Source organism: Manis javanica, chromosome 5 (genome assembly GCF_040802235.1).
Source record: "Manis javanica isolate MJ-LG chromosome 5, MJ_LKY, whole genome shotgun sequence".
NCBI lineage: Eukaryota > Metazoa > Chordata > Mammalia > Pholidota > Manidae > Manis > Manis javanica.
This window is the reverse complement of record NC_133160.1, coordinates 25,521,487-25,547,239: the sequence shown is the minus strand read 5'-3', so window position 1 is coordinate 25,547,239 and position 25,753 is coordinate 25,521,487. Positions and strand designations below refer to the sequence as shown.

The 25,753-nt window shown below is 47.0% G+C and overlaps 1 protein-coding gene and 1 long non-coding RNA gene across 2 annotated transcripts in view; one reads left to right on the top strand and one right to left on the bottom strand.

The window, feature by feature from the left end:
• Positions 1–25,753, top strand: part of LOC108400438 (uncharacterized) — a 48,071-nt gene that overhangs the window by 9,726 nt on the left and 12,592 nt on the right. The gene's annotated exons all lie outside the window — the stretch shown is intronic.
• Positions 8,020–16,364, bottom strand: NRSN2 (neurensin 2). The gene is made up of 3 exons (XM_017665794.3): positions 16,282–16,364; positions 13,218–13,412; positions 8,020–11,553 (listed from the first exon to the last, which is right to left on the bottom strand). The coding sequence occupies exons 2-3, from the start codon at positions 13,404–13,406 to the stop codon at positions 11,128–11,130; spliced, it is 615 nt and encodes a 204-aa protein (XP_017521283.1). The 5' UTR covers positions 13,407–13,412; positions 16,282–16,364; the 3' UTR covers positions 8,020–11,127.

The following is a 25,753-nucleotide window of genomic DNA, read 5'->3' as shown; positions in this document are numbered from 1 at the left end:
CAACTCCCTCTGCTTCTTCTCTTCCTGGCTCCGTCCCTCCTCCCGGATGTGCCCTTGGGCTGCCACATCTCTGTCATCTCCAGCCACTCTGCACTCCCACAGACCACCTCAGAGTTCCTGCCCCCTATGTTAGGAAACTTTTCCCTCTTCCTGACACTTAACCTTTCATTGGCTCAAAGTTTCTGAAATGCTGGCTAAGAGGATGTCTGGTCTACCTACCTGGCCCCAGAAGACACCAAGAAAAACGTTAGACTCAGGCTATCTCCACTAGTCTGATGCTGAGTGACCGTCAAGCCTACCCCTGCTCTCAGTGGGTCAGCATGCAGAGTGTGCGTGTGTGTGCATGTACATGTGTGCCGGTATGCATATATTGGTGTGTATCACACGAATAAGTCTCTCTGTGGTAGCCCCGGAGTAAAGGAAAAAAAGTCTGGGTCTGGAGTCATGTGATGCTGGGCCTGTCACTTGCCCCCTAAGTGCATCAGTTCTCTTGTCTGGAAGGTTGGAATGATAATCAAGGGGCTCAACCCCACTAGTCTTGCTGACTCATTCCTAAATCCATTCCCACCTTGACCCATCTGCCCCAGCCATGCTCCCTTTTTTCTAGTCTTGAACAAACCAAATTCTTCCTGCCTCGGGGCCTTTGTACTTGCTGTTCTGTCTGCCTGGGAACTTTTCTTACATCTTCCCTGCCTCTTCCTCCTCCTTCAGGTCTCAGGTCAAATGTCATCTCCTCAGGGAGGCCATCCCTGACTACTCATGAAGCATCATGTCCACCCAGTCCCTGTCATACTTTTAGTTTATGCCCTTGTCAAGGTTTGAAATGATCTCATTCATGAGTTAAATTGCTTATTGTCTGTCCCTCTTGCCCCCACTAAGAGCAGGGATGCTATAGCACACAGCCTGGCACTTGCTGGGTATTTAATGAATAATTGTTGAATGAATGAATTCTAAGTGCTCAGCACAATGCCTGATATATAATAAAAGCTCAAAATTGCTGTGTATTATTATTATTATATAAATGCTAATGGCTATCATCATTATTATCAAGTATAACAACCTTGCTTAGCAATTCTTAAAGTCCTATGTAATGAAGTGCCATGAGAAAAACAGAGATAAGAGACCCGAGCAATGCTGTTGAGGAATAGACAACATAGCTGGGAAAACAAGGACTCTGGAAAAACAATCATGACTATTGGGATCATGATGCATGGTTATTATAACAAGATCGGAAGGGGCTATTGTCACCCCATTTTTAAGATTAGAAGCAGGGGCTCAGAGATGCTGACATGTCCAGGGTCACTCTGCTGATCAGTGTCAGTGTGTCTCCAAAGCACTTAGCACAGTGCCTGTGCCCAGAGTGAGCACTCGATGGCCAGGGGGTCATTCACATACCCGTGTGGACCTCCCTGGGACACTTTCTGGAATGTGGGTGCAGCCCACACCCTTGGGCACCAGGGCAGTGGCCTTGGGCTGTGTGTGGTCCTCACACCTTGGGCTGCTAGTCGAGAGGCCTACAGTGAAGGCCACCAGAGGTCTGTCTGCTGGGGGGTCTTTATCCCTGGGGTCCAGGGTCTGGGCTGAGGAGGCCTTGTCCTGTGACTGATAAGAGCAGCTCTGACATAGGGCGGGACAGGGGCAAATGGAGGCCTGGCAGGGGACAAACAGGGCTGTACTTGGGTTCACAGACCATATGCTTTGGCTGTGCAGATGCTTGCATGAGCACACACACCTGTCTTGCACACTTTTTTCCCTCAGACACACTGATGACTTCTTACACTGGCTTAATCACTCTGCAGGTCAGTGAAGGGTCCAGTTTCCCAGGCTCTCAGCTTTGCAATGGCAGGACTGTGTCCACTTTGTCTGCCAAGCACCCCCAGGGCCAGTCCAGAGCAGGTACTCATGATTTGTGGAAAAGATGAATTCACTCCCTTCTTCTTAACATCTTTAATTTATTACCCTTTCCTTTATTCAATCCCTCACCACCTCCTCTGGGGCCCCCATGACCAGCGATGCTGCTGTCCTGATGCCCCCTCTCCACCACCCCACATACAGTGTACATCTGCTGAGTGCCTGTCAGAGGCCAAGTCCTGGCAGCTCTTCCCCTGCCAAACCCGGTCCGTGGACCCTGCCCGGGTGCACACCCCGTGGACATCCTGTTTTCTTCCCTTCTCTTCCCTCCCTGATCACATTCCTGGGCCAGATGCTTATGAAATCCTATGAATTCTTCCATCACCAGGCTTCTGATGGCCTGGGGCACAGCGCTTAGTTTTGAGTCATGTACTTTGGGCTTGGCAAGGCTGAGACAGCAAGCTCACATCCGTGGGTGACGCCAACCCAGGCTAAGACCTGGAGCCAGGCCAAAGTCACTGGTCCTTCACACACAGGCCCACAGAGCACACCTATGAACAGACAGGTGAGAATGTGGCCAAGGACAGGATCTGATAAGTACAAGGTCGCAGGGAATGTCAACACAGGACTCCAGCCACGGCGCATCTGTTTGCTCACGAACACATCTGCACAGCAGTGGAGACAGACGTCCTGCACAATATTACAGGACCAGGGTTGGAATCCCAGCCATTTACTAGCTGTGTGACCTCGGGCAAGCCACTTCACTTCTCTGAGCCTTATCTTCACTTACTTGTAGAGTAAGATACTCAGTAGATGTAGCTCCTAAAAAAAATGATTAGCAGAGTTTAAGTGCAATTACACACTGAGTGTGTCAGTATGTCTTCAGGTCTATCCTCATAATTTACACACCTGCTGGTATGCACATGAGTGTATATTGGTGTGCACCTGGGCTTGTGACATGTTTATTATACCCAGGCCTGTGTATGGCTCCACCAATTTAAAAATGGACCCATGTGTCTGAGTTCATTTGGGCTGATTATTTTTTTCCAACAGTGCACTTCATTCTGGGGGTGGTTTTCCAGAGGGTTTTCTGAGCATTTGTCATGGGCAAGAATTGGTGTTTATATGGATAGACGTGCATACGTTTGCCTATGTCTATGCAGACCTGTAAGAGGGGTTAGGAGTAGGACCCATCCCCTTTCAGGTTGGTTAGTTGGTAGACTCTATGGGGATTTTCATTTCTGCATCTGTAGATGCCAGAGGTCTGGGACTTTCTAGACCAGAACAGTTTGGGTTCAGATCTCACCCGTGTGAATTTGGACAGGATGCTCCAGCACTCTGTGCTCAGTTTCCTTTTCTGTGAGTCAGAGAGCAAAGTACCCATGTGGTGGTGGTGTGAGGATTAAAGGAGCGCCAGCAGGGAGCCTGGCACAAACGGGCGCTCCATGTGCTGTGCTCCGAATCTCCTTGCATCTGTCCTCTGTGATATGTCCTTCAGCTACAGCACTTGCTCCATTTTACTGCCGTTGTCTTTCTACAGGACTGTCCTTTCCACTGGACTGTGAGATTCTGGGGAGCAGACCACGTCAGAGTTGTCCATAATTACAACCTGTGCATTGCCTGCTAATTCTGAACCTCTGATTTCTCCTCTGGTGTAACAATAGCTAGGCACTTCAGTTGGACACTTCTCTGTGCCAGGCACTGTGGTAAGCTCATTAGTTCTTCAAACAATCACAAGAGATTGGTATCCTTATTGTCTCTATTTTAGAGACTAAGAAACTGAGACTCAGAGAGGTTAAGAAATTGCCCAAGCTCACAGTGACTAGAACCCTGGCATACTGCTGCCCTCTCGGCCCACTCTCAACATAAAATTTGGGACCAAGAGTTTGGGGCATGAATGTGGCTGACAGTCTGCTCTTGGACTCCCCACAGATGGTGCTGTCTCCCTCACCATCCCATGAACACCTCCCCCAACCACATGAGTATCCCTTTGTTTCTCTTTCTCACCCTGAGGCATCTCAGTTTCTTATCCTGGCACAGTTCCTCCAGAGGCCAGGCAGTAGCCCCAGATCACCCCTTCTTTGATCCAGTTGGAGGTGAGGTGGTGGAGCTCCTCTGAAGCTGAGTTTGAGAAATAACCTAGTCCCCTGGGTCAGCAAGGATGGGAGAGGGTATGCAGGACTCAGCAGGAGGGAGGGGCAGCCTCCGGGTCATGGGGGGCTGGGGTCTCAGGCTCTGGGACAAACAGGAGTAAAGCAAAAGATGGACCCAGCCCTTCTGCCTCTCTCAGGTCTCCCCATCTCAGAGAGGGGAGGGAATGCAGGCTAACAATGGAAGCAGCTGCCCTCTAAGGTAGGGAAGCTGTCAAATACGGAGCTGCCAAAACCTCAAAAGAACACTAGAGGGCACCCTGAGGCAGCCATGGGTTCTGTGTCTGGGCCCTGTGTGTCCCTGGGGCCTCCAAGGGCCAGCAAGGTCCCAGGCCTTGTGTATTCTGCTCTGGTTGGGTGGCGTGCCCTTTTCATGTCAACTAGGTTAAGTTGGACGATAGTGTTGTTCAAATCCTCTGTACTCTACTGATTTTCTGTCGACTTGTTTCATGATGTGTGGAGAGAGTGCTTAAACCTCTGCTGAGGCCTGAAAACCCTCAGGGAGGTCAGCCGGGGCCTGTAGGGCTCCTGCCATTCATCTGTTTCCTGGGCCATCTTTTGGTTCTTTCAGGTGGGGGGCGGGGAATCTGATTCCTGTTACTCCATCTTGACCAGACAATGGTCTTTTTCAACTTCTAAAAAACAAATAATTGTAGATTTGTGGAAGAGGGGCAAAGACAGTACAGAGAGTTCCTATATACCCTTCAGCCATGTCCCCTTATTCTCCTCCAGTTGGTGACAGTTCTCAGCCTTTCCTTGTCTTTTGTGACCTTAACACTTTTGAAGAGTGATGGTCAGATGTTTTGTAGCATGTCCTTCGATTTGGGTTTGCCCATGGTTTTCCCATGATGGGGAAGAACACCCCACACAGGTGAAATGCACTCATCATGTCATTTCAGGGGTTCATGATAATGACAAGGCTTGCTGCTGGTGGCGCAAACCGTGATCATATGGTTAGGGTGGTGCCTGACAGATTTCTCCACTGCGCAGTGTCTCTCTTGCCCTTTCCACGTGCTATTGGAGGGCAGCCGGTTGCTCAGTCCAGCTCACACTCAAGGAGAAGGGAGTAAGCCTTACTGCCAGGAGGTGGAGCATCAAAGAACTTGTGACACATGTTAAAACCCCCCAGAAATTCATCAATATTTGGGCCAGAGATACTTTAAGGCTATGCAAATATCCTCTTTCACCATAAAGTTTCACTCACTAATATCATCATTCATAGGTGGATTTTGTCTGCTGCAATTATTGCTGTGCCATGCAAGGGGTGATTTTTCTATTTCTATCAATGCTCTGTATTAATTAGAATTCTTCTGTAAAGAAGATTTGGCCCTTCTCCCCCATTTGTTAAATGTGTTCAGTCAATTACAGGTGATCCTTAAAAAACACAGGGTTTAGGGGCACTGACGCCCCTGTGCAGTCAAAAATTGCATATACTTTTGACTTACCCCAAACTTAAATTATTCATAAATACCCTACTGCTGATCAGAAGGCTTACCGATAATATAAACAACCAATTTTTTGTATATTATGTGTATTATGCACTGTATTCTTACAACAAATTAAGTTAGAGAAAAGAAAGCTTTTTTCAAATTGTGGCAAATGTTTAAAAAATTTTTCCAGTATAGATATTGAAAAGAATCCACATATAAGTGGACTGGTGCAGTTCAATTCTGTGTTCTTTAAGGGTCAACTGTATATTCTTTTTTTAAAATTTAAAGCTAATTATTTTAAAAAATATAATACATTCCACATGGTTCAAAATTTAAAATGGGTGGAATATGTGGTATGTCTCTCTCCACCCCTATTCCTAGCCACCCAGGTCCTAGTCTCCTACCAAAAGGCAAACAAAGTCAATAGAGATTTTATGTATGTACAAGCAATGTCCATAAATATTCCTTTTACACAAATGGATTGAAAGTATTAATAGTATTCTGTACCTTGCACCTCTTCTCCTAACAACATAACTTGGAGATTAATCTACATCAGTACATAAGAACGTTCTCCTTCTATTACATCCTGTGTCAGTATGGACTGTGCCATGCTTTATTGTGTTTTTTTGAGGATTAAATTAGATTTTCAAGTATACAACCAAGTGGTTCACTAGTTACCCACATTATTAAATCCTCACCCCAACTAGTGCAGTTACTATCTGTCAACATAGGAAGATGTTACAGAATCATTGGCTATATACTCCATGCTGTACTACCATCTCCGTGACCAGCTTATATTGTGATTAAGAATTTTTCTTATGCTATTCTTTATTGACTAATCCCTGCCAAATGAACACTTAGGTTGTTTCCAAATGTTTTCTGTTGGAAACAATGCTGCAGTGTTCCAATGTGTAGAATTTAACCTACAGATACCCTGCACAAGAGGGAAGGATCAAAGGGCATCCGTATTTTCTACTGGATATTGCCCAACAATATCCTCTTTTGTAGGCTGTACCAGTTTATGCCATGTATTATTTCCTAGAGCTGCTGTACAAAGTGCCATGATATAGGTGGCTTAAAACAACAGAAATCCATTGTCTTACAGCTCTGGAGATCAGAAGTCTGAAATCAAGGTATTGGCAAGGCCATGCTTCCTATGAAGGCTGGAGAATCCTTCTTTGCCTCTTCTAGCTTCTAGTGCTTACAGGCAACCCTTGGTGTTCCTTGACTTGTAGACACATCACTCCAGTCTCTGCTTGTATCTTCATATGACTATTTTCCCTCTGTGTGTTTCATGTCCAAATTTCCCTCTTCTTATTAGGATACCAGTCACTGGATTAGGGCCTATCTTAATCCAATATGACCTCATCTTAACTTTATTATACCTGGAAAGACCCCATTTTCCAAATAAGGTCATGTTCACAGATTCTAGGTGGACACAAACTTTTGGGAAACAGTATTCAAACCAGTACATATCCCACTAGCAATGTATGAAAGTGAAACTGAACCTCTGATATTTTTCAAGGATTGAGTGACAGTTGTCATTATTTGGAATTAATTTTTGATATTGGATTCTGCTTCTCTGAAATGGGATGCTCTACAGGGACTGGACTGTGTGGAAGCCTGAGATTTATTAGGGTTACAGACAAAGGTTGGATTCTGCTGTGGAAATTGGGAAGGAAACCTAATATGACAAAAATATTCTGGGGTAGAGGTTTATTTCCATGTTCTGGGCCTCCTCGTCAATGTGAAATTCTACCCCTGTCCTGATCAGTTGTGTGCACCAACCCAGAGTGTCCAGGCCAGAGGTCACACAAGCTGCTCATGTGTTGAAGCTGTCCCTGGCAATATTTTGTCTTGCACAGTACCTAGTCACATTTTGAAACAGATACTAATGTTTTAAAAATGGATACATATTACATAAAAACTTGAATTCCTAACTTCTTTGGAAAAAGTTTCTATTAACAGTGTGCTTATGTTTCCCTGTGACAACAAACATTTGGATACATTTGTTTGCAGTTGATAATGTGTCCCCAGTCCTGGGATTCAAACCAAGGGACAATGTAGTTAGTGGCTCAGGCCACAGACTCTGGAACCTGACAGCCTGCATTTGAATCTGACTTCTGCCACTTACTACTTGTGCATCCTCAGGTAAATTGCTTAACATCACTAAGCCTAATTGTCCTCATCTGTACAATTAGGATTGATTTATTCAATGGACTTTTCTTGAGCACCTACTGTGTGGTAGCACTGTTCTAGATACTTGGGATATGCTAGTAAACAAAGCAAGCAAAGATCCTTGTTCTGTGGAGATCATATTGTGGCAGAGGTAGATGTGTAATAACAATAAGACATCAAATAGGTAAATTATATAGTACATTAAAAGGTGATAAATGCTATAGGAAAGCAAAAACCAAAATCCAAAGTGCACAGGGAATGGGAAATGGGGACATGGTTTTATTTTAAAATAGGCTTTTCAGCCACTATGGAAAACAGTATAGTTTCCTCAAAAAATAAAAAATAGAAATACCAGATGATTCAATAATTCCATTTCTGGATATTTACCTGAAAAAAAACAAAAACACAAATTAAAAAAGATATATGCACCCTTTTGTTTATTGAAGCATTAATTACAGTAGCCAAAATATGGAAGCAACGTAAGTGTCCATCAACAGATGAATAGAGATGATGTGGTATATTCTCAATGGAATATTACTCAGCTATAAAAAAAGTAATCTTGTTGTTTAAGACAACATAGATGAACCTAGAGGGTATTATGCTAAGTGAAATAAGTCAGACAGAGATACCATTTGATTTCATTTATATGTGGAATCTAAAACACAAAATAAATGAGCAAACAAACAACAAAAACAAAAGCAGCAAACTCATAAATACAGAGAACAAACTGGTAGTTGCCAGAGGAGAGAGGTGGGGAATAAGCAAAATAGGTGAAGGGGATTAAGAGGTACAAACTTCCAGTTATAAAATAAATAAGTCACAGGAATGAAAAGTGCTGCATAGGGAATATAGTCAACAATATTTTAATATCTTTGTATGGTGACAGATGGTAACTACATTTATCATGGTGAGCATTTTGTAATGTATATAGTTGTTGAATCACTACATTGTACACCTGAAACTAATATAATATGTTGACTATACTTCAATTAAAAATTTTAAAAATAAAATAAAATAGGCTGCTCAGAGAAGGCCTTGCTGAGAAAGTGACATTTATGCAAAAAGACTTGGATGTGAGGGGACTGACCAAGAGAGGGCCTGGGAAAAAGCACACCAGCAGAGGTTAACAGCTTCTCAAAGACCCTGGGGCAGGCCAGGCTTGATGTGGGAGGAGCAATAAGAAAGCCAGTCTGGCTGGACAGGAGACAGGAAGGGGGAGAAACGAGGTCACACGGCCGGCCGGAAAGTGGGAGGCAGGGGGTGTCAGTAAATCATGTAGGGCCTTGTAGGCAACAGAATGGATTTTGGCTTTTCCTCTGAGGCGGGAGCCGTGAAGGATTCTGAGCAGAGGAGGGACACAGCCTAATTCATGTTATAATGGGATCTGGCTGGCTGCTCTGTAAAGATTATACTTGGGGTGGGAGTGGGCAGTACACGGAAGGGGGAAGCTAGAGACCAGGGAGAAGCTGATGTAATAATCCAGAAGGGAGGTGAGGTGACAGTGGTTCATGCAAGGGAGCTAGCCTTGAGGTCAGCAAGAAGTGGTTGGGTACAGGATGTATTTCCAAGGTTGAGGAAAAGCTGAAGGATTGGATTCAGGGTGTGAGGAAAGAGAGGGGTCAAGAATGATTCCAGGGTTTGGCTGGGGCAGCCAGGTGGCTGGAGCTGCCACTAAGGTGCCAACAGCAAAGGAGGGCAGAGACCGGAGTGGGATGGGTGACAAGAACAGTCTGGGACGGTTGGGCTGAGATTCAGCATGCCGGTGAATGCGGTTGGAGATGCAAGCCTGGAGTCTGGAATCAAGGTTTGGGGATAGTCCCCAAGTCACTGGTTGTTGTGAGGAATCTCTAAGTCACTGAGACCAGGGCTAGGCGCCTGCCTAGTGCCAAAAGGGGTTAGCTGTTTTTATCATCTTGGACAAAATCTCACCTTTGGCTCCAGCAATCTCTCCCAGAAACCTCCCCCACTTCCCCCACATCCCTCAGGCCTCTCAGAGATGGGGGCAATAGGTCGAGAAATTTCTTTCCCATCAGGCTAGCATTCCAGTCCACCTGGGGAAAGCCTTAGGCTTCACTTCTCTGACCATTAGTTATATGATCTGTAAAATGAAGATAATAGTACAATAGTCCTCTTTCTCAATGGGTTATCTTCAGGAGCAAATGAGGAAGAATGAATTTAAGTGCACAGCACACAGTAGGGGCTCCTAACAGTCTCCACCCATCCCCCATGCCCCAGTGGTCATGGAGAAAAGACAGACAGTATCCATCCCAGCTGTTTATTGAAAGGGAAAGTGGGGTGAAAGGGGTGCAGAATGAGAAGGGGCACCGGGCAAAGGGCGGTAGGGCCTGCCTGGTGGAGAGGACTGGGGACTCTCCCAGGAAGCCCCTCCAACTCTGGTGGTGAAACAGTGGAAGGGTCCAGACAGGTGGGAGAGCCAATCTCCAGCTATTTTGGAGCTCCCCCTAGTGGTAGAGAACTGAGGTGCTGTGTCTGTCCAGGGAGCCTGCAGGGTGGTGGCGCTGGTGCCTTCAGGGGGACACGTTTGTTACAGAATAAGGTGAGGACCTATGGATGATGGTTTCTAGGTGGGCAGATTCTGAGGAGCAAGGACATCCCAGTTCTCCTGTCCCCTGGCTCTTAGAGACCATTTAAATGCATGCCTAAATATCTTATGCACTCCCTGGAGCCATCTAGCCTCCAGCTAGTCTCTCTGGGTTGACCCTGTCCCCCACCCCTGGGATCCCCTGGAAGCCAGGAAGGTACAGGGCCCTGCTCCAGCTGTAGAACAAGGGCTCTCCCGGAAGGAGTCTGAAGATTTGGGTCAGAGATCCTGCAGAATGCCAGCCTCTCTTAGTCATCTCATCTGTAAAGTGGGGCTTAATAACAGTCCATAATGGGAGGCACTGAGGAACTCTGACCAGAATGTGGGTAGAACACATCCTGCAGGGGGTGTCCTGGTTGTAGTAATGTCTTCACACCATCCTGGAAGGGAAGTCCAAGTGAGCATTTTTGATCCATCCAGAGGTATCCTAGTGCAGCTGGCAAAGGGAGGGGTCAGTAGATGAGAAGGAACTCCCCACCTCTCCCCCCACTGACCTTTGCCTATGGAGGGGAATGTTTATATCCTGGAAGAATAAGAAAGTCAGGGAACTCTAGAATCTGGTCCAAAAACCCCTCATAGTACAGACACAGGAGCTGATGATCTGAGAGGGGAAAGGGCTTATCCACAGTCACACGAGGAGAGTAGGGATAGATTGAGGGAGATGTTATCTGCCCCTGAAAGAGGGTGGGAAGTTTGGGGAGGGCCTGGGAAAAGCTGGCATCTTGGGTGAGTTGGGGTCCTATCTCTGGAGAAGGGGCAGGGGGAATTGAGCTCTAGACTGTCTGACCTAGAATTAGGCCTTCTGGGGGGTTAGAAGGAAGAGAGAAGTTAGGGAGACAATAGGAAGGCAGGTGTAGTGGGGCAGAGAGAGGGTCCAGACCCCAGGGCTGGCTCCTCCTCAGGCCATGTGGAAAGCTCAAGAGTCCCGCTTGGGTTGGATGGTCTGCACTGAAGATTGGCCAAAGGGGCTGGTGGGTGGTGAGAACCAAGATTGGCCACTGGTGTCTCGGAAGATTGGGGACAGGTGCTGCTCTGGCTCATCCCCAAAGATTTCCACATGGCCATCAGCTTCAGACTCCAGGGGTTCTGCCTTGGTGTCCTGGCTCAGCCAGCCGGTCGTTGCCCAGAACAGGCAGATGGCCAGCAGAATCCCGGCTGCCGCACAGAGGGCTGTGCCTGCCAGGCGGCAGGTGCTCAGGGCCCGGTTGTAGTCAGCTGCCCGCTGATCCAATACCAGGAATTCACCCTCTCCAATGCCCTCCAGCTTGGGAGGCACCACATAGCCAGTGGTCAGGGCGGCCACACCCAGCAGCAGAAGGAGGGTCCCGGAAGACAGGCTGATCTAGAGATAGGCAGACAGATTGGCAAGCAGTCAGGGTCAGCCGGGGTCCCCAGGCCAAGGGATCACCTTGGATTCCAAACGGACTTAAAGGGAACCACTTGGTCCAACCTTAAGAGTTGAAAATCACAAAACATACCTTCTAAGATCTAACTGAGAAAGGGCACAAACTATCGTGTTCTATTTGGAATACTGAGGCCCCTTGATTAATCTCCTTCCCAGCTCCCACCTAGCAGGAGGTTTCTTCTGCCAAACCTGAGTCCCCCTCCATTACCATTTGGGTCCCGTCCTATCCCCATGTCCCATCTACCCTCTAGCTCTCTGTCAGGTTAACTCCTACACATCCCTCAGATCTCATCTCAAACCTCACCTCTTCAGGGAAGCCTCCCCAGATGCCCTTAGACTGGGTCAGGTCCCCGGCTCCACACTCATGCAAATGTTGTGCCCATTCATTCTTCAGTGCATTCACCTTGGTGCACACTTAGATGTGTACTTTGGTTACTATGTAAGTGATATTTGGTTGCCCCACTGGACTGAGAGCCCTGAGAGCCCCGAGAGCCATGAGAGCAGAGACTGTTTGTTTTGGCTCACTAGGTGTCTTCCACACCTAGTACAGCACTGGTACAGAGTAGTAGCTGAGCAAATGTTTGCAGAATGACTTGATGAACCACAGCTAGTCACTCCTTGAGAACAGGGACCATGTCTTCGTAAATTCTGTGTCCCCAAGAGCCAATCACACTTCCTGGCAAAAAATACATACTCACTTTCTCCTAGAAGTCTTCACGGACAGCATTTCCTCTCCTCTCCTGACATCCTCTGCACACCTAGCCTAAGACTGTGCATTCATTATGTACAGGTTAGCACCTCCCCTCCCCACTAGAGTGAAGCACTTTGAAAGCAGAGAGGGAGGGACCCTCTGCCTTAGTCTCCTTACAGTATTTAGCAAAAGCTATGCCCATTTTAGGAACTCAGCTCACTGCCAACTCCACACCTTATCCCCACAATGCACCCTGACCACTTTTACTGGCTGGTATTGGCATTGATTGTTTCTCTCATGTCTTCACCACCCAGGCAACAATACTCCCAATATATCATTGTGAAGCCACAGTAAGACTTAAGTGGGATGAACCCTACTTCTTGCTAATTGGTGTATACTATCCCCTCGGCCACAGTAATTGGTTCAGGGCTGGGCAAGTGACCCAATCAGAGCCAATACAGTGCTTGACAGGACTTTTGGAACTGAAGAGAATTGTTTCTTTTCTGAAGGAAATGTGGGAAGAAATCCCGATTTCCCTTAGATGGTGGGAAGTGAAAGACTAGGGTCAGCATGGTGGCAGCCTTCTGGGGAACATGTGGCGAGAGCCTGAGGCTAACAGGGGCTACAAGGGTAGGGACACCATGTGTAGCCTGAAGACTAAGAGAAATCCTGAGTCCTCAGTGTGATGATTTGAACTGCTGGACTGAACTTTACCCGAAGGCACAAACCTCTGGTCTCTTCTATAAAACAAACGATATTTTCCCTGGAAATACATTTGAGTTGGGTTTGAGGTTGCTTGAATGTGCAAGACTCCTAACTACTATGCCACCCCTTTCCTTTCCATCCACTGATCCCATCTCCTCCCAGAAGCCACAAGAAATCACAGGAGTTGCTCTTACTTGGTCCTTACCTTCCAGCACAGTGAGGGCCAGGCTTGGCGGGGGCACAGGATGGGAGGCCCTTCAGGGTCATCACTGAGGGCGGTACCTGCACAGTCCTCATAGAAGAGGTGCAGATAGGAGCGGACCCCATACCATTTGCCATCTTCCACATTGGGGCCACGGCTACAGCCGCAGGAGCGTTCGCAGCTCGGCATCATGGATCCCTGTGGGATAATCAAGGTGCAGGGGACAGAGGGACGAGTCAGTGAGAGCTGCCTGTGGTGACCCTCCCAGGGCCCCTGAACTTTGCAACCAATCCACTTCTCTCATTTTAGACACCCTGTACTCATAGTACAGCTTGGTCTTCTGGAGGCCTGGCCTGTGTTTCACTAAGTACACTGCGAATGAGCCAATGATCAAAAGTGCTTAGCCCAGAGCCTGACAATTGTAGGTGTCAATAAATGTGCTTGTTTAGTCTAGAGGCCACCCAGTGGCTGGGACTGTGGATTGTGGAGCCTGACTGCCTGGATTGGAATCCCAGCTCCACCCCTTCCTGGCTGTGTAAACTCAGACAAGTGCTTTCACCTCTGTAAGCCTCAGTTTCTCCTCCGTGGAACAGGGCTAATAATCACACCTGCTTCACACACCACTGGGTCTGCTGCTGAGAAATAGGACCTGTTGGGATTATTACTATGGTAATTTCTTCATTATTATTTTTATCCTGAACTTTTTGAGCCCTGTGTCTAGAGTGAGAGGCCATCATCCCCATCACCTCTCCAAATCTCCCTCCTTTCCAGGTAGGCTTGGAGGTAACTGACATTTGTCCAATCAGGCAGAGGTCCCCAAGCTGCAAGGCCCTAACAGAGCCTTCCCCAGGGCTGCCCCTCACAAGGCAACAACCGACAAATCCCAAGAAATCTTGACTCCACATTAGGAGAAAGTCAGGGGCCCTCAGGATTAGGGGTTCTTGGGTTCAAGGGCTGTTAGATTTCTAGAGAAACCTCTCTTTTTTTAAATATTTATTGAGGTAATTGACAAACAACATTTTGTTAGTTTCAGGTGTAGAACATAGTGATTGCATATTTGTATATGTTGCAAAATGATCACCACAGTGTCTAGTTAATATTCATCACTGCACATAGTTACAAAAAATTATTTTCTTGTGATGAGAACTTTTAAGATCTACCCTCATACAGTCAATGATACAATAAAGTATTGTTAACTATAGTCACCATGTTAACGATAGTCACCTTATCTCCCTGCGACTTATTTATTTTGTAACTGGAAATTTGTACCTTTTGACCCCCTGCACCTATTTTGCCCACCCCCACCTCTGGTAATCAACAATTTTAAGAGCCTCTCTTTTCACAAATGGAGACACTGAGACCTCAGGAATGGCAGGTGCTTGTTATCCACCCACAGGTAGGACTAAAACCAGAGTGGGAGAGGGATGTGGGGAAGGACTGGGTTGCTGGACATCAGGATGGCCCTCATCCCCTCTGAGCCATCTTCAAACAAAATAAAGCAATGCGCTTACACTGAAGGGTAAGACAAATTTCTAGTAGCCTCTCATTTCCAATTAAATGTGGTGCCCTCCATTCCTTAGAGAGACTCACCAGCACACATAACACAAGCACAGCATAGAGAGACATATACAGACGCACATACACACACACACCCGAGACACACAACACAAACACAAAAACACCAGAGACACACCCAGACAGACACATATATACCACACACGCAGCACAGAGAAATACAGACACACCACATACAGGCCATACAGGCCACAGGAAAACATACCACACACAAACACAGGAAAACATACCACACACACACACACAGTGTATTTTGGGAGCGATTCTCCACAGTCCTAACCCACAACTCAGGGGGAAGAAGACAATAATGTTTTTGTTTTTAATACAGAATGAGAAAAGGCGGAGACCGAACCCGAAAGACATGAAAGCGGGTGAGAGGTCTGGCCACAGAGCAGGAGCTTCCGGAAGGTGGGCGGGGCTCCGCGGAGTGTGCGGCCTGTGCGGGAACCGCCCCCGGCCGGGGCGCTCGGGAGGCAGGGCCCGGAGAATGAATGGGGGCCCGCGGGGCAGTCGTAGTGAGTGCAGCGACAGCTAATTAAAGACCCTAGGGCAGGGGGTGGGGAGAGGGTTTAGGGATTGTCGGCCTGGGATAGCTGCTCCCCCGGAATTCACTGGTCCCCTCCCCCAAATATACATAATCCCTCAATCCTGCTGGCACTGGAGAAGGTGACCTTGACGTTGCCTTCCCCTTGGCTTGGCCCCTCCTCCTCCCATTTTAGAGAAATTGGGAGGCGGTCTGGCGGTCGAAGGAAGGGAGGGAGAGGATGCTGAAGACCCGGAGCGGGCACCGGGAAGTGGGTTGCCATAGAAACTGCCGGGGAGGTGTCTCTAGGCGGGAGCGGGAGGAGCTCGGTGAAAGGGAGATGGAAGAGGAGGGGGTTCCCGGGTCCGGAGTGGGTGACTGCTGCGAAGCAGAGGCAGGCGTCGGGAAAGTGACAGGCGCAAGGGCCTGAAGATGGATGGAAGCCCTCGCCTTTGCACGGCCTCCCTCAGTTCTCCCGTCCAGGACCCCAGACCCGCCCACTGCATCGTCCAGCGCTGCCCAGGCCCCAGGAGGCGCTCTCCTGGGGGGTGAGGCCAGGGAAATCTATCTGTTCCCTCCGCCCCACACCACGCCACTTTTTCTGACCCAACTACCGGTTCCCTAGTCGAGATTAACTGCATCTTTTCCCTAGAGGGAGACAGGCACAGAAAGGCGGGAATGGGATTCTAATAGAGAGGTGGATGGGGGGTCTTGTCATTTGACGCCTCCACCCATCCTATCAACCCTAAGGTGTTTCGAGGCGAAGGGACTGGTGAGATCTCTGTCCCCTGCTCCTTCCCTGCGACCCCACCTCCCAAAGCCCGAAGCCCACCAGGGCTTTGGCGCCGCCGTCCTGCTTGAGGAGGGACACGGCCCGGGCTGGGGATGCAGGCAGGTAGGGGGGGTTCCCCGGAGCCCCGGAGAGGGCGGGGTGGGGTCGCGCCGCGCGGGGAGCAGGGCTGAGCTCACCTCTCTGCCTGCTGTCTCCGCCGTGCGGGAGCCGGAGCGCTAGCCTAGCAAAAGCGCGTTAGCTCGGCGCCTGCGCCGCAGTCGGGGGCGGGGGTGGGGCGGGGGCTCCGGCAGGGGGAGTGAAGGGGAGCGCCGGCCTGCCCCAAGAGCCGGCTCTGCAGACTGCGGACCCCCGCAGGATCGCGAGCCTCTGTCCCCTTCCAGAGCTCCCTTCTCTCTCTGAGACCCCAAGCCCCTTGCGGAGACCCCACCACCTCCCTGGACCTACCTCACGCAATCTTTCAGATTCCTCAGGCGACCCTGCCATCCCTCCCTTAATCTCCACCAGCTGACTGAAGACCCTTGCCTGCCCTGAACATTCATTTCCTCACGGAGTCCTCAGTCCCTTCTCTGGATCTCCATTCCCCTCGTGAAGCCCCCACCCCAATATACAAATGTTTGCCTCCGAGCTGAGTGCCCACCCATGGGTGAGGCCCACCTCACTCTCACTGGGTCTTTACAGGGAAGTCCCCTCCTGCTGGCACCAGGATCTCATTTGAAACTCTTACCTTCTTGCTGAGTCTCTCCATCCTCCCTCCACTCTCTCACCCTTGCTCAGGATCAGCCTCACTTACCTTGACAAGGGAGTTATGGGGAGAGGTGTGGGAGAGAAGATACCTTTCCCCTCTGGAAAGATGAGACAGCCTCCCTTGTTCTTGCTCCCAACCTACTATACATCTTCCTGGGTAGCGTGGGCCTATGGCCTATCTCCCTGCAGAGCTAGCGCTTGCCAGGCAGCTGTGTCTGCTTCATCCTTGACATGTGCCCACAGCCTTCATTTTGTCCCACATGTGCCCGTGTGGTCTTGGGAAAGTCACCACACCTCTTTGAGCTTCATCAGATACCATTGCACAAACATGCCTTTATGCCTTGAGCATCCATTCTGTCTCTCCTTGCACTAGGGGTGAGGGTGCAGGGATGAATGAACTCGGCAAGATGGGGCCATCTTGCATTTTTCATTCACTGTTGTATCCCTGAGCCTCACATGGTATGGTGTTTGGCAGTGAGTATGCAGCTTGATAAATATATACTAAATACAGACTAATAATAGTAAATATCTGATTCCAATTATGTGCAAAGGGTTTGTCTAAGTGCTTTATATGTGCTATTTAACCATGTGTGTGTGTGTATGTGTCTATGTGAGAGAGAGAGACAGAGACAGAAAGAGAGGGAGGTGGGAGGAAGTGCTGGGGCTCAAACCTAAAGGTTTGAGTGGTGACAAGAAATGAAGCTGGAGAGGCAAGCATCTGTGAGATGCTTTATGGCCCCATAAGCCAAGGTAAGGCATTTAGACTTCAACCTGAGTGGTGGGGAGCTATGGAAGGGTCATAAAGAGGGGAGGGACATATCTGACTTACACTCTGAAAAGATCCTTCTGGCTCCTGATCCCTCAGGAAATCAGGATAGAAAGCTCCAGAGTGACAGGAGAGAGATCAGCGAGGAGGCTCCGTACCAGAGATGGGCTTGCAGAGAAATGGACAGACCCAAGAGACGTTAGGGGGTACCATGCGCTACAGGAATAGCAAAAGATTGGAAACAACCTATGGTAGTTTAATAACATGGCTTCAAATTTTTCAACTGCAGAGAGGTAGGATCTCTGTACCCTGTCTTTGTACCTCCGGTGAGCTGGTAACTGCTTCAACCAATAGAGTATAGCGGAAGAGCTGCTCCGAGTTCCAAGGCTAGGACAGAAAAGGGCATGCGCTTCTCCTGGAACTCTGACTCCTGGAGACACCAGCAAAAGCCTGTCTACTGAGAGGCTGCCCTGCTGTGAGGAAGCAAAAAGCATGCTGAGCACCCATGCGAAGCCACCACGGTCCCAGCTGAGCTTGGCCTTTGAGTCATCCCAGTTCAGGCATCAGACACGTAAGTGAAAAAGGACCAGATGATTCCAGTCCAGTTGTCAAGATCAGCTTCACCTCCGCTGATACAGAGAGGGGATGGATAAGGTTAGGGAGGTGATGGGAAGGGATGGAGTTGAGTGTACAGGAGGACGAGCTGGTCTTGAGTTGGCACAGGAAGGATCCAGGATCCTCTGAGACCTGGGGAAGGTGAGGAGGGTGGCTTCTGAGAAGAGATACAGTGTGGTGCTTGTGAGTTGAACTCAGGACTCAAAAAGAACCAGGTTTGAATCTTGGCTCTGTCACTTGCTGCTTACATGATTTAACCTAAGTCTCAGTCTCCCTGACTGTAAAATAGAGATAGTGTTAGCAGTTACTTCTCAGAGGGGCTATAAGAGTGAAATGAGATGTTCATATAAGACATTCAGCAAAGCACTTGGAACAAAGTAAGAACTCAATAAATTGTCATTAGTGTTCCTAATATAACTATTACATTAGTTTATAGGGGGAGGAGGGGAAGAAGTTGATGACATGACATCAGATAAAACTAATACTCCGGAAATAAACAAGAGGCATTCTCTGTTGAGAAAGAAGAAGGTTTTAGTTATACAGGAGGCTTAAAAAGTGTGCTGAAGCAGACACAAAAGATCAAATACTGTCTAATTCCATAAATATGTATATATATATAATATCCAGAGTCGGAAAATCCATAGAAGAAAACAAATTATTGATTCCTTGGGGTTGGGGGAAGGGAGGAATGAGGAGTGACTGCTTAATGGTTTTCCTTTGAGGGTGATGAAAATATTCTAGAACTAAAGAGTGGTGGTAGTTGTACAATGTTATGAATGTACTAAATGTCACTAATGATAAATTTTATGTATATTTTATCACAATTTTTTAAAGGGTGGTAAAGATATGGAAGAATCAATAATAACAATGATGATGGTATGAATGTCATTTATTGAGTGTTACTATGTGCCAGGATAATTTATCTTCTCAGTAACTTTATGAGAGAGGAGTTATCATAATTCCCATCTCAAAGATGATAAACCCTGGGTCTTGGGAGGGTAAGTCACTTGCCTGAGGTCACTCAGTCATGATGTGGCAGAATCTGAATTTGCTTTCATGGCTCTGAGGCCATGATCTGCATGGCTGTGACTTGGCAGTGTCAGAGAAATGGGGTTCGGGGGTTTCCCTGGACAAGTGGAGCAGAAGGATGGAGTGAGTGGGGGATGCATAGAGTAGGGAAGAGAGAAGATTCCATGGTGAACCGTAGGATGGAGGCTGGGTCAGTGGGGAAGGACACCAAGGCAGCCCAGGAGAGGAAGCAATGGCTGGAGAAGATGCGCAGATTCTAGACTGAGTAGCTCAATGGAATCTAAAAATAGGTGATGGGAAGGAAGGGATTCTGAGGTCAGAGTGTGGGATGTTGTGGTTAAAGATTCTAAATGTAGAACCTTGTTAGGAGATGAGAAGATCTAAGCCAATGCTGTGCAATAGAAGTTTCTGCAAAGATGGGAATGTTCTATATCTGTTCTGGTATACAGTACCCCTGGCCATATTTGGCTATTAAACATTTGAAATGTGGCTAGCATCACTGAGAAACTGGATTCTAAGGTTTTTAAATTTCAATTACTTTAAATTTAAGTTTGAATAGCCACATTCATCCTCATCATATTGTCAGTGGGACAAACCTTGCTGCCAGGGCCCTGCTTTGGACGTGATGGCCATCTCAGATCTGCTGTACCATCCCATTCCCAGAGAGCTTTGGCCCTGCCCCTAGTGGTTTCTTCTCTGTATTGCAGCCATGATAATCCCAAAATGTGAATCAGATTCACTTACTTCCCTGCTCGTATCCCTCCAATGGCATCTCAGCTTACTCAGGGTAAAAGGAAAAGACTGTGGAAGATTAAAGATGGTTACTCTGCCCTTCAACAGGTGGAGTTTATTTCTCCTCATTCTGAGCTGGTCCAGCAACTGCTATAACCGAGAGAACATGGGGAAATCACGCTGTACCAGTTTGGGACCTAGCTCTCAAGAGGGCCAGCTTCCTCTTCCCCCTCTTGAATACTCAGTTATGGAAAGTGTGCACCTGGACCCCAGTCCCCTGGCCGAAGAAGCCAAAGCCACATGGAGAGGCCACATGTAGGTGCTCCCTCCAGCTGATAGCCCCAGGCAAACCTCCAGCCCACAGCTAGCACCAACTACTCCTATATTGGACAACATCATGTGAGTGAGTCACATGATATTCCTGCCCACTTGAGTTCCCATATGACATCACATGAGCATAAGAACCAGTCCCCTGAATCTGTTGAACACACAGAATCTTGAGAGATCATAAAATAGTGTTGTTTAAGCTACTAAGTTGTGAGATGGTTTGTATGCAGCAATGGGTACCCCAAACCAGTCCTTACTATGGCCTATAACTGCCTCCTCCCCCATAACCTTACTTACCTTCTTTATCCTTTCTTCCATTCCCTCACTCACTGGATTCCAGCCACACTGGCCTCCTTGCTTCTCCTTGAAGGAACCAAGAGCACTTGGCAAATTCCTACCTCAACGCTCCAGAGCCTCGGCACTTGTTTGCTTCTCTCCCTCTATTGTTTTTTCTTCAGATACCTGCATAGCTAGCTTCTGTCTTTATTCAGATTTCTGCTCAAATGTTACCTTGTCAAAGAGGTTTTACTTAAACTCTGCGGTAGAAACATAGACTGCTTGCCAAATTTCCACATGCTTCACATGTATTTCCCAGTCCCCTTGAAGTTAGACAAAGCCACATGGTTAGTTTTAGCCATTGAGCTCTGAATAGAGTGATGCGTGTCATTTCTGAGCCAAAATATTTGTTTCGGGGGCTATTGCCACATAACAAACCAACCCAAAATGTACTGACTTAAAACAACAACAGTGGTTAGTTTGCTTACACATCCGTAATTTGGGCAGGCCTAGCAGGAAGGTTGGAATCTGTGCCACTCAGCATCAGCTGGGGTGGTCTGACTTTGAATTATAAAGACCCACTCCCAACAAGGGTCATTCACATGGCTGGCAAGTTGGTAATGGCTGGTAGGTGGGAGTTCAGTGGGGGCTGAAGGCCAGGAGATTCCTTTCTTGTCTGTGTGGGACTCTCTCACAGTTTCTCAAGTTTCCTTGTCCTGGTAGCTGGATCCCAAGAATGAGTATCACAGGGAAGAGGAGGTGAAAGCTGAAAATTTCTTAAGACTAGAGTCTAGAAACTGACACAGTATCACTTCTACTTTATCCTGTTGGTCGGGGGCTAGATTCAAGGGGAGGAGGCATACTCCCAAACTCTGAGTAGGAGAAATGTCTAATAAGTTTTAGAATTGCTGGGGCATTTAAGAGCTGGTGCATACCCCTCCAGTTACCTCTTCTCCTGCCATGACAATTGTGGAGGCTACACATTGACATAGTAGAGTCATAATATAGAAGGTGACTTGATTGTGAGTCCCTGAGTGGAGGACAGCCACTCTGGAGAGACACAATATCAGAATATGTTTCAGTAAAAAACAAGCCTTTATTGTGTCAATCCATGGATACTTTAGAGTTCATTTGTTACTATGTCTAGTCTGACTGATAAAGACATTGGTACCAGAGGTAGGGTCCTTATATAATCAAAACCAAAATATGTGGCAGTACTTTACTGGTTAGAGCAGTAGGCAGGAAAGTTGGCCGTTCTTGTTATGGAGAAGCAAATCATTTGGTAAAACTTCTACTGCAGTAACTTGGAAAGCAGATTATATGGGCACCTTTGGCTGCATTTGTCCAAATATTCAAGAGAGCGGTGTGCTCAGGAAAAAACTGCCTGGTTTGCAAACAGAAATAAAAAGAAATAGAGTTCAGAAATTTAGGTCCTTGCAGAAGTGGAAAAGTCTAATCCTTGTCGACTCCAACTAGAAAGAGGTGAGCTTTGAAAAGGTGCTGGGCTCAATTAAATCCATTAATTCATTAAAATGTTTCAGGTCAAAGATTAGGTTAAGTGTGTGGCTTTCACACTATTTACAAAGCTTCTCTCGATTAATGTATGTTGGTCTACCGTTAATTGAAGTGAGAGATTGGATTTTGAAAGGCTTGGAATGAAAAATACTCTGTAAAACTTCTCTTTTTTTGGATAAAATGATTAGCACCAAGATCATAATAGGGGTGTGGCTTTACCACCTATTAGTCTTGATAGCTGGATAGCTGCCATTAAATTAAGAGAGTTTTGGCGGGTAAGAAAACAAATAAATAGTACAGATCTAAGAACTATGTATTGAAAAATTTTGTGGGTGTGATTCTAGACAGGGAACTGGCTAGAGTCAAATGGATAATAAGCCTAAATTTTTAAGACAATTGTACTGCCAAGTAATCACAAGCCTGGGCTAACAAGCCTGTGACTGAACCTCAAAATGATCCTAGGCACCTTGTATCCATTAGCATGGCTACTATCCAAAAAACAAAAGCAAAAACAGAAAATAGTGTGTTGGTGAGGATGTGGAGAAATCAGGACGTTTATGCACTATTGGTGAGAATGTAAAATGGTGTAGTTGCTATGGAAAACAGTATGGCAATTCCTTGATAAATTAAAAATAGAATTACCATATGATCCAGCAATTCCACTTCTGGGTAGATGCAAAACAACTGAAAGCAGGGTATCTTGAAGAGGTATTTGTACATCCTTTTCCTATCAGTATTATTAAGAATAGCCAACATGGAAGCAATCCAAATGTCCGTCAGTGGATGAATGGATAAACAAAATGTGGTCTATACACATACAGTGGAATGCTGTTCAGTCTTAAAAAGAAAGGAGATTCTGACACGTGCTACATGGATGAACCTTGTGGACATAATGCTAAATGAAGTAAGTAAGACACTTTTTTGGCTGTTGAGCTCATTGATGAATTCCCAACCCTTAAGACAGTGACTGACACAGAGCAGGTGTTAAAGATATATTGAGAGAGTGCTAAGAAATTTAGCAGTTGAGTCAAACATACACAAGAGAAGAGCTCCTTAAGGAGCACCTGACAGGTGCTCAAAGTCTGCAATAAAAGCCAGAGATGTCAGGCTGCTTCTTTAAGTCACACAGAAAATCCTCCACTGACCCCAAACCAGGCCTCTTTCCATTCTGGGTTTGTATCCAGATCTCCAAAGAGATCTCTGGCCTCAGATTTTTTGTGGGGAGGAGAAAAAACAGAATTTGACATTCAGTTAACAGGAAACCCTGAAAACAACTGAGGGCGAGAAATTGGGTTGCTAAGAAACCTCCAAGGATGGGGGAGAGGGTTGGCATCCATTGCTAGGCAACCTAGAAGCTAGACAGGCAGGTTTGGCTGAAAGCACCTTTCTCCCTCCTTTTCATAGGCTCAAAAATACCAGGCTGGATATGCTCTTCAAGACTTTTTTAGTCTAGCCACCTGACTGTACAGGTGGAGAAACTGAAGCCTCAAAAGGCAAGGGGATTAGCTCCAACTCCCTCCAATTTCTCAACAAGACCGAAGGAAAATGGCATAGAAGGGCATTGCCATGGGGAGTGGCCTGGCATGGCTTAGGCAGTTTAGGATAGAGCTCATAACTAAAGAAAAGTCTGTAAAACAGTAAAGTAGTTAACTGTAGAAGGCCTTGAATGCCATGCCAAGAACTTTAGACTTTATCCTGAAGGTATTAGGGAGCCACCAAAAGGTTTTCAGTGGTGCTCAGGGTTGTTTTCAAAAGACCCCTCTGGCTGCAGTATGGAGACTCGGATCAAGTCCAGCCTTTAAGGTCCATCATGCTCTTGCCAGTCCATCTCTTTCCTACCACACCTCCAGCCACAGCTAACTTCTTCCCATGTCATCTTCTCTTGCCGAGTCTTCCCACATGCTATTACTGGAAAGCTTTTTCCTTCGCCTGCATCCTCCTTCATCCTTCATCTGAATCTGCCTCATCCTACTCTTCTAGTTATAATTGCTGCAAAACAAACTGACCCCAAACTTAGTACTGTGAATAGCCACCATTTCAGTATGCTCATGGACTCAGTGGGTCTGGAATCAGACAGGGCAAGAGGGAATGGCTTGTTTCTGCTGCATGATGGCTGAGCTGCAGCTAAGAAGACATTTCTTCAGCTGGGAGTGACTTGAATGACTGAGGGCTGGAATCTGGAGGCTTCTTCATTCATGTGTCTGGCGCCTGGGCAGATGTCTGCATCACCTGGAGCACCTACACGTGGTCTCTCCATGTGTTTTGGCTTTTTCTCCACATGATGGTCTTACAGTTGTTGGACTTAATACATGTGGTTCAGTGTAGACATCTACAGCTTCCATCTGCTGCATCCTATTGGTTACAAGTGGATCATGAAGGCCAACTCAGATCTGAGGGGAAGAAAGTTGATAAGAACTTGTAGCCATGTTCTAAAACCAGAGCAAACTCCTGAGGTTTCAGTCACAGCTTAAATATCACCTCCTCCAGGAGAGACCCAACTACATTCCACTCAATGTATGGATTAAATGCCTCCTCTGTGTTCTCCCAGCCCTACTGAGGCTAGGAGATGCGTTCCATATCATGAGCCACAGGCCAGAGCCCATTAGGCTTCACAGGCTGTGCAAAGGACTTGGGCTTTTAGTCTGGATGAGATGGGGACCACTGGAGAGTTTTGAGCAGAGGCAGGTCATGGTCTAATTTATAGTTTAACCAGATCCCCCTGGCTGCTTTGTGGATGACGAGACTATGACTGGGGCAAAAGAGAAAGGAGTCCAATGAGGAGGGTGGTACAGGGTACCAGGCAATAGATGATGGGGGCTAGGATCAGGAAGGTGGCCATAGAAAAGATGAAAAATGATAGGACACAGGACACATTCTGAAGGTAGAACCAACAGGATATATGTGATATTATGCTATGAGGAAAAGGAGAGTCATGAATAACCAAGAGGTTTTCAGCCTGTTAGTAATATGAGCTGCAATGATGTGGGGTAGGGGAGCAGGCTTTGGAGCACTATGGAAACAAGAATTTGTCTTTAGACATGCCAAATCTGAAGTGCCAATTAGGTATCCTAATGGAGATGACGGCTGGACATACAAGTCTGGCAATGTCAGGACGGAGATACAGACTTGAGAATCTGCAGCTATGATAAGCAGAATTCCAAGATTCCCACCCATGCCCAACATAACCTCCTCCCTTAGTGCAGGCAAGACCAGTGTGATGGATATAACTCTTGTGACAAGGTTACATTACATGGCAAAGTGAAGGGATTTTGTAAATGTGATTAAGGTCACATATTAGTTGATTCTTAGTTAACCGAAAGGGAGAGTTTCCTGGGTGGGCCTGACCTAATCAAGTAAGCCCTTTAAAAGAAAGCCTTCCCTGAGCCAAGTGATTCAATGCTGCAGATTCTCCTGCTGGCCTTGACAAAATGAGCTGCCACACTGTGACAGGGCTTATGAGGAAAGAAATTGTGAGTAGCAATTAGGATTCAAGAGTGGCCCAGCTGACAACCAGGAAGAAAACACAGACCTCAGTCCTTAACCACAAGGAATTGAATTCTGCCCACCACATGAATTTAGAAGAGGACACTGAGATCCAGAAAGAAACACAGCCCAGCCAACACCTTGGCTGTAGCCTTTTGAGA